General features: G+C 43.8%; 1 protein-coding gene across 1 annotated transcript in view; it reads right to left on the bottom strand.

The window, feature by feature from the left end:
• The window catches only part of LOC119341668 (ell-associated factor Eaf-like), a 13,350-nt gene that overhangs the window by 2,562 nt on the left and 841 nt on the right, over positions 1-9,947 (bottom strand). The window contains exons 2-3 of the mRNA XM_037613535.1: positions 7,005-7,357; positions 485-527 (exon numbers count right to left, since the gene is read on the bottom strand). Of these exons, the coding sequence (XP_037469432.1) occupies positions 485-527; positions 7,005-7,357 (396 nt within the window). The remainder of the gene's footprint in view (positions 1-484; positions 528-7,004; positions 7,358-9,947) is intronic.

Genomic DNA, 9,947 nt, shown 5'->3' with positions numbered 1-9,947 from the left:
AAGAATACATAAGCTACTTATCCCGCAAACGTTGGAACGATGCTACTTGGTTTTTATAACAAAACATTTGAGGTTATCACGAATAGGTATGCCAATATCCCGTAAACGCAAAGACAGCATTTGGAACAGATGCTACTTATCCAAATACTCATGTGCAACTGTTTGGGCTTGGCATGGCTCGTTTTCTTCTACAAAAACATTTGAGGGGCGATAAAAGAAACAACATTGCAGGGCCACAACAAGTTACAGATTTAAATAAGACCAAAGGAGTGAATTAGCCTATCTCAGGAAAGTAAAACCTGAAAAACAGGACTTCAAATTGCAATGACAGACTTACCTACCAGCGTTCAATACAATCCTACAAAATATACTTAAAGGATCTTCTAGAATCAAAGAGGCCCGTATTCAAGACAGTAAAAGAAACTAAATAACTTAATTTCCACATCATGAACATATACAAGAATAAGCAGATTAAAGCAGTTACCTGGATTTTCAGGTTCACCAATGTCAATGTGCTCAACCTCAACCTGCAGGATAGTCAGAATCATGATTAGATACAAGGGCCTCTTGAAATATCTAGTATTAGACTGAAATTGTACAACATCAAATCATGAAGGTCGGCAAAGATTCCATACAATACTTGTATAAACCATGTCCACAGATTCATCATCTGACAATTTTAACTATGAATTTAGGGCGCACTGATGCACATTTGCAGGTAAATCTAGTCACAAACTCACGATACAATATTGTGTTATAAATATTGTGCAAGTGCAGTTACTACTTGATGCAGTTTGAATATAAACTCAGTCAAATGAACTAGCGTGCACAGGCCTATGAGGTGCATCTGCGAGAGAAAGGAGGATTTGTGCCACAACATGCAATACAGGAGGACGGCTGCGGCATTGTAGGAGGTGAGCGTGAAATGGCACGACAACGAGTAGATGATGCAGCAATGGTTTTGTGAATAGTGCTGTAGTGGCAATGGGTGGGAGGCTGGGAATCACTGTTCAACTAACAATACTACCTCTGTCCCAATTAACATGGCGCACACATATTTCGAGGTTCAACTTTGACCATCAATTTGACAAAGAGTGGATTATGTGTCACAAAAATTATACCGTCCAATTTGTAGTAAAACAGTTACCAATGGTGTAAGCTTTATGACATATAATTCATATAATTAATTATTACTGGTGAAACTGATGGTCAAAGTTCAAACACGAAAAACAAGGGTGCCATGTGAATGGAGACGGAGGGAACCAAAAACACTGATTTGGAAAATACTCAGGAATGGGAAAGGAATCCAGGTGTTAAAACAGAGGAAAAACACAGGAACATGAAAGAAACTGGCGGTTGAAACAGAGGAATGCCAACACACAGGAATGGTAAAGGGTAATTAACTTTGAGCAAAAGAAACAACCATAACATAGATATCCAGGCAGCACCATCTATGCACCAGTGGTCTAACGTTCACCTATTCTTCAGCATGGTCTTTGTGAACCAGCCATCCTATCCCCAAGATCCAATGCAATTATTGTAGGAGGACAGCCCATGCACTACCCCCGACCTGCCTAGACACAAGCCATGCACCGGCGCACGTGCACACTACACTTGCACACGCCTCAACCCTGAACCACGCCCATGAGAAACAAAAGTTGCATTTGTGGGATCTGAACTCTATCTTGGTCTTTTGGACTTCCACAAAACAAGAGCTCGGGCCTTAATTCCGGTGAAATTAGAGGGAACCACGTTGTTCCTATGGTCTGCAACAGTGTTCCTTTGGATTGATTCCTGCAAAGTGCAAACCAAACAGCACAACAGTACCTATTGCCATGGAATAGAAATTCCTATGCACAATGATGGAGATCTTATATTCCAAATAGGACCCTACGGTTTACACAGCAATCAGCGGGACTGTATTTTACATAAGCAACTCAAGGTTCAGTTAAAAATGCAATCAATATTTGGGTATGTCATAAAATAGCACGATGAAATTGAAATACTAAGTAATAAATGATTTACTTTAGCAAATCACAAACATAAGACTTGTCTTGTGAAGTTCCAAAGGATGTTGGCAATCTTTTGAACTGATTAGTGTTGAACTAAGGCAAAAGTGTGACTTTTTATTGGCGCTATTTAAAATGCATCATATAGCCCTATTGTGTTTTAGTGGTTAATGACAAGGCAAATAAGAGGACTAATATTTTATCAAATCTAAGGACTAATATTTTATCAAGTCTGTATCAGAAAAATAGTCCTTGGTAATAAGGGGGCGTTTGGTTCGAAGCCGAGAATGGATGGGCTGAGGGTGTCCCTGTCCGCCTGGTTAAGGATAGCCAATTTCATTTGTTGGTTGGAAGGATAAATGGTGGTTGGGGATAACCAGTTTTATGTTTGTTTTGGAAGGATGACAAGTGGATGGGTTGTTCAGTACCTCTCAGGTGAGAATACGCTGTACAAAAGATGAAAAGAAAGAACTGAGCATGTGTGTGACGACCTTGCATGGTGTCACGTTAGTTTGTTTTTCTTTGCGTAGTAGTAGTAGGGCCGAGTCGTGCTTCTTTTACGGCGGGCCAGTAGCTGCATGTGTGGCCTTGATCCATAGGACGTGGGATGGCACGTTCAGCGAGGGCCTGGTGACCGGATCGCATGTCCGTTACGCAAGGAAAACAAGGGAAGGATAACAGCAAAGCCGCAAGCCAGTTGTGCGGCGAACTTCTGTGTTCGTGAGCTGTTCGTCATGAGTACGTCGATCACTGTCCTCCACCACGGTTGATCCAAGGAAGAGAGAGAGAGAGACCAGGAAGAGAGGGCACGCAGCACCAGACGCTGCCACCGCTGGCGGATCACCCACACGTCGAGAAAAATGGAAAAAGTAGAGAAGTAGAGGGGCAGCACCTACTTCACCGCGCCGCCGGCCGCCATTCACGCGCCGCCGCTTGATGCGAAATCGCCGCCACCGCTCGCGAGCGAGAAAGAAAGGGAGGGCGGAGAGATAAGAAGTAAACACTTCGGCAGGTGACGAGCGCGGGTGGCTGCCATCATCCACGAGATTTTCGCGGACGAGGCCAACCAGCTTTTGACGAGAATATTCTGAAAACCTGGTTATCCCTAGCCACTCTATCCCTCGACCAAACGCGCAGTACCATCTGAAAATCTGGCTATCCCTCAACCACCTATGGATGGCCAGCAAACCAAACGCCCCCTAAGTGGAAACATCGTTGCCGACCCCTATATTTGTGCTACCAAGTGGTTGCCTCCTAGCTCATGCATGTAATTTAAAGGCTTTTGGTGAACCCAAAATGCACAATGAGTCTAAGGACAACCATACTATCAATAGCGGCACAAGCAAAATAACTAGGTTCGAACTCCAAGTCAAGAACTCCAACCAAAATCCCAAAGTATTCGATTCCTACCACTCAAATTCCTCTATTTTTCCTATCCCCGTTACTTCCGAGTATTTCTACGTGGTACTACATGTTAAAGAGTATTAGTATTGGTCTAAGTCTCCTTACATATTCATATTGGTCCAGATTCCCATATGGTATCATGAACCCAGGTTTCAAGGGGGGGTGGGTGTGCCGCAACTCAGCCTCCGATTGGAAAAAAATCGGTATCCGCCTCTCCATTTTGATAGAATCTCATCGGCATATCATGTCGTTCACATCTTGAACTACCCTGCTTCGATCTCATTTTCCTCGGTCTCCTCCGACCAATTTCTCTAACCGGTCCCCAGAACAGTTCTACTGTTGCTTCCCGCCTACATCATCAATGTATTGTGATTCCTCCCGCCCACTGCTTCGCCCCGTTCAGATTGGCCATGTACACCCAGCGGCTATCTGGCAAAGCTACTCCCAAACAAGCAGCTACGCCTCGCTCCCTCTGTTGTAACAGTATGTCCTAGTCTTCAGAAGCGATCTAGCCTATCGCTACCTCCCCTAATCGTGCCCTGCATGTAGGGGATCTCACCTGCATATGTATCATGTACAATAACTTAACAAATATATCAAGCACTTCCATATTCCTTTTTGGTAATCAAAGCCACGTTCTCGTCCCACCTCTCCCATGTCGACCTCCGGCACTGCCGCCGCTGTTGTTTCCTCCCCCGGTCCTACCTCCCAAGCAAGCGACGACCTTGGTCCTGAGTTTGGAGCCGGGAACCTCCCTCCTGCATCTGGTGCCCCTTCGCCTCTGCTGCCCAGCCCCGTGCCTCGGTCACCGATGATGCTCTCCTTGATGGACCTCGGGGGATTCATCCAGTTCAAGATGGGCCTCGACGCCTTCAACTTCACCCAATGGCGTAGCTCCATCAACTTCCTCCACGCTCGCCACCATGTGCAGGATCATGTTCGGCATGGGCATGCCAACCGCCTTATTGATCCCGAAATGGACAACAACATCGTCTTGTGGTCCCTCTACCATCGAGGGGGCCTGATCGACGTAGTCGCTCTGCCGGAATCCTCAGCTTACATGATCTAGGCCCGACTACACGAGTACTTCAACAACCAGGCCGGCGGCACGCTGCACTTGGGCCAAGAGTTCCACGCCACCGTCCTCGGCGACCTCTCCCTCAATGATTATTGTTGTTGTCTGCAACACGTCGCCATGGCCCTCCTGGGTTTGGGCAAACCGATCAGCAACTACACTCACCCTCCAGATGATTGACGGGCTCGAAAAGAAGCTGAGAGGCCTTCGTGATCCTCCAGCCGACGACGGTGTTGCCCTCGTTCACCCAAGTGCGCTCCCGCATTTTCCTTGCCCAGGCTCTGGAGATCGCAGTGACTGCGCACCCAATAGTGGTCCTACTGGCCGTGGTCGGCCAGTTCAATGCAAAGTGCAATGGTGGGCATAGACATGGTCACGGGGACGCGCCAGGCGGACATGGCTCCGGGTAGCAGTCGTGGCTTGGGTACTTCGCCCCATGGGGAGTTGCACATACATGATCTATGGGGATAACCATGGAGTTGCAGTTTGGTTCCTCGTGGAAAATCAATGGTTGTTGTGAAGGCATGCCTTTATTTTGGTGGTTTGTTCAGAATGCATTTTCTACACCATTTTATGAACCTACAGGCAACGTGCTGCACCTAACGAATTGGTGGTCCACTCTTCCATGTCTACAGCCAGCTAATCCTATTTTGATGCTACTCCGCATTTGGGGGCTGCAAAACATTGGGATACCAGGATGCCTAATTATGTTCCTATTAGGGTTTACATCCAAATGGTGGAGCATACTTGCAGCATGTTCATGACATTGTCTTGCACAAATCATTCTGATGCTTGTGCATTATTCTGGACTCATGACACTATTTACAATGATGAAAAAATTTCCCACTACAGAGAGCAGCATCCTCGCCTCCCTGAGCGTATGGTTGTACCCAACATGTGCAGAAACACAGTACAGTTTCACGCTGCAGCTTCAGGCCCACCAACTGACAACAAAGTGTTGGGATCACGGAACTCTGGTGCAGCTACAGCTACTAAAAATCAGTTTGGAATCAACAACAATTCCTTGATACCATATGATGTTACAGGTACAACGCGATCATGCAACCCACCTCTTTTTGCACTCCATGGAGTTCCCAGGTTTCATCCTTGCCATTTCATGTGGTACAGTGAGTGCTTCCTAAGTGGGATGATGGAATCTTGAATCTTCATTGTCGGGCACCATTGCAAATGAGGAACGAGTGCCTATATGCAAGTGCAGATAAGCACATGTTGGAGTTGCCCTTTGGAACAGAACATGGTTGGGACCTGATGCTTCTCGGACATAATCCACATGGCTTGAGCCTTGAAGGTTGCTTCCTTGACCACCCTGGTGCTTGTGTTCAGATTTTAGAGTGATGGTGTGATGGTGCTACACTGGCTCTTGGATTTTGTTCAGGCATTATTGGTCTACCTGTCCAAACACAATGAGATCCCGGCGGATATGACGTTTCTTGGAACTACGTCCTCAGCTTGAGGACAAGCCGCAATTTAAGGGGGCGAGAATGTCATGCTCCAAGGGTCATGCCCCTATACTCTTCATGGGCCTACTCTTCAGAATGGGCTATTGAAACTTGGGCTTAGCAAGGCTATGCTGCAACATCGCCTATATAGAAGGAGAGGCAACTCACCACATGACAGCGAATGGATGAATCGTCTTCAAACTTCTCGTTCCTCTCCCCCTGCTGCTACTGCATCCCATCCTCTGCTTGCTGATTTCTCATCCCAAATCTCCCTTGTATCTCCCGACTTCTATATAAGATTGTTACTGATCCGTCTGTCCGTTCCATCTCTGTACTGGTTGCTGGAGGTCGGACGGAGGTGTTGATAGTCTATAATCTGGATCTGGTTTGTATGGTCACCCAAATTATTTAGTTTTGGTAGTTAAGCTAATTGGTTGACACATTGTTTGAGAATGGCCACAGGATTGCAGCTCTAGAGGCCAGGTGCAGCAGGCTAGATGCAGCAGAACTGTGTATTGGAGCTCACGCATGAAGAGAAAGCAGGAAAATGATCTGGTTTAGAATACTTGAGATAGAATAGAAATATTTTGCATAATAAGCTGTTCAGCCAGAGCAGAGCTAAGATAGAAGCCGTACTGGTATTTGGCTCAGACCGATGCTTTTCGAGATCTGGCCAAACTAAGTAAAAAATTAGGAATATCCTCCGTTTTTAGAGTGGACTCTAAAAAAATAAGGGATAGAGGGCAGGTTAGGGAATCTGCTAGAGTGAATTTTCACCCTGAATCCTTTAAAATGGCAGTTTTTTAGATGGGAAGTGGGATTTAGGGAATCTGCTAGAGTTGCTCTAAGTACATATAGATGAAGCATCGATGGTGACAATGAACTCTGGACAAAGACATTATGTGCTTTAATATTTGTTAGTTCAGAAAGTACCTATAATTATATAACGGGATACCTATTGTCTCATGTCCTCTTCTTCCCAGGTCTAAAAATGAACAAATGATGAAGCAATTACCTAAATTTAGCTAGGGCATGTAACATGCTAACAGAACTTACCGGAACTGGGTGTATAGAAGGTTTGTTCGTTGCAGGCAACTTGCCAACTTTCGCTAATGGAGGAGAATGAGATTCACCCATTCCAGTAGTTGTAGCTGCCAAGGAAGTTGACTCTCCCGGAACCCGGACATGCCTTAATCTCTTGACTGCCCGGTGCAATCGTTCCAAGCGAAAGGTCTCACCATCAAAAAACAAGACACCATCATTATCCTTGTACTCTTCTTGGCTTCCCTCGAATGCCACCTTTGGCCTGCCAGGCTGATTGTTATGAAATTCCACAGTTACCCGGTTATCTTTGCTCTTCTGCAGAGAGCCAGCTTGAGTCTTGTCAATAGATGCTGGCTTAAATTCATCTGCAAGATCGAACAAACAAAAATGATTTAATGCAAAACAAAACATGATTGATACCATAAGACAATAAGAACACATGAGCATTGATGGATCAACAAGAGTACTCGGTTCTGTTAGATAGTGTAGAGGAGGAAGCTTGCCTGCTTCCTAGTCAATGATGAGCTATGCTTACCTTGATAAGTGTGTAGCAAGAAATTCACAGAAGATGCATAAAATATAACTTCAGGAAACATGGAGTTAATAATTGGAAAGATTAAATGTCACTAATGAATGCCTAAACATCACCCCATGGCTCAATACTTAGATCACATGAAGCATGAAAACAGAAGAAGGTTATGTAAGATCAATATGAGGCCCAAAGCATTTCCATGGCACGTGACAATTTCAGAAAGAAAAAAGCATGATACACTACTCAGTTGTGAAAAGTTTCACTGTCACATGGAAAGGAAATTCCTGGAAGATAGGCAACTAAAGCGGAAAAGTGCTTGCACTGGATTCTCAACAAAGCTACGTGACCAAGGACACTGCAGGATGATAAACACGTAGGATAGCAATTTGCTACTCTCGCCACTCTGCAACCCAACAATGGCCGCCATCTCAAGCCATCAAAGCGAGGAAACTTTCTTAGACAAACAATTGCACATAGTTTGGGGGACACAAAATTAGACTGTTTAGGTTAATCAATTGAATTATTTCTTGGGGATTTGTGAAAAGAAAAGGTGAAATGTCTTTAATATGGCCTTGTAGTACGAAACAGAAGGAGCTACAAAAACTACTGATAAGAGCTCCACTTCAAATTGTTTGTGTAAGAAAATACACAGGAAAAAGGTGCCCAACCTTACAGAAACTACAATGCCCAAGACTTATTTTTGTTAAGATCTATGAAAAAATAACTTCCGATAATTACAAAAGAGCGGGTTTGAGATAAATCGTAACGCTCAGTGATGCCATTTCAGAATCTCCAATTGAAAAGGGGCTACTTCCTATTGAAAATCAGGATATGTATATAAGGCCAAAATTTGGAAACAAAAGAAAGCAGGAAGAAGAAACACTTAAACAATAAATTAACTCCAGGTACTTAGAAAGAGAGTAGAAAGGATAAACCTTTCACCTGTTGTGTACTACCAGTGGGAAGCCCAAACAGAAAAAGAATAAGGGTGTGTCTGGTTGAGGTCCTGAGATGGAATATAATGGGCCAGTTCTAGATTTGGAGATTATTCACGTGCTTGGTTGAGGTGGTGGAATGGAATGAGTTGGTTCCTTGAAGCGGGATATTCCATGTAAATGTGGAATGCAGTGGTGGCTCCAAATCGGTCGGACGGACTGGTTCCGGGTAAAAATTCTCGTCATGTGCTCTCATGTGGCCACTATATCTAATTCTCTCTAACATGCAACTATGCCAACTCAACATGTGACCATGCATGAGAAAAGAACCACCTTAGCAGGCACCATGCATGAGAAAAGACCCACCTTAGCATGCACCATGCATGCTACTGATATATGATAAACATTCTACAACTATACAATCAGCAAATATAACAAATTATATGTATTATAGTTTCAATTCTCGTTACTATTCCAAATACTAATGTAGTAATGTTTCATAAAACCAAAGTGCATTGAAATAATTGCAATCAATTCCATCAATAACGGGACAAAGAAATAATGAAATCTTTATACCAGAGCACTGAACCAGAACAATGAAATGCTAAATAAAATGAAGCTGATTTATATATGAATGAATGCAATAAAATGCAGCATATTGTTGGCCAAAAGAATCTAAATTGTGAAACTAAATCTTTAGGCCTTGTACAATGCAAGGTGCTTAAGAGAGGTGCTTAGAGAAATAAACCAGATTTTTTTTAAGCACATGTGCTTATTTGTAGAGGGTAGATGCCTAATTAGGCAACCCCTCCTATAGAGATAAGCACTGGTGCTTAAGAAGAACTCGGTTTATTTTACTCAGCACCTTGCAATGTACAAGACCTTACGGTGCTTCTTTTGCTATTGACATCAAACTACTCCATAATTTCAACAACCGCTATCTGATCAACAAGACAAATTCATAGATCAAAACATATTAGCAGAAGATAATAATAAGCCCACAAAAGTGATTGGTAGTTCCTTTTGCACTAGATTCCTACTTATCTCTTCCCATGTACCTGTGTATATATGGATCTTGACCCTATGCAAAAGAGATAAAGTTGTTATTCCTCTAACAAATTACACGTCTCCACTGTAATCACAACCCAAACATCGTAACAGGACACCCTATGGCAACCGATTCGATGAACTCCAGAACTCGAATACCAAAACGGGCATCACACACCATACCAACAATTGGTTGAAGAAAACCCCTACCTCTCGTCGAACTAAACAACTAATAATATATTGAAATAGGCTTTCGCCCCGCTTTATAGATAAAATAAAGCAACCATCCATACAACGAGTAACAAGCTGCGAAATAAACAAAGTGAGCAACATCACAAGCACGCACAAAGAAAACACAAAAGAAAAGTGGGAAAAAAGACCACCAAGTGGCCACATCATCGCGGATGCGGATCGTATTTCAAAGGCGGTGACGGTGCTAAA

Source organism: Triticum dicoccoides, chromosome 1B (genome assembly GCF_002162155.2).
Source record: "Triticum dicoccoides isolate Atlit2015 ecotype Zavitan chromosome 1B, WEW_v2.0, whole genome shotgun sequence".
Classification (NCBI taxonomy): domain Eukaryota; kingdom Viridiplantae; phylum Streptophyta; class Magnoliopsida; order Poales; family Poaceae; genus Triticum; species Triticum dicoccoides.
The sequence above is the reverse complement of the archived record's forward strand: the minus strand, read 5'-3'. Positions and strand labels throughout refer to the sequence as shown.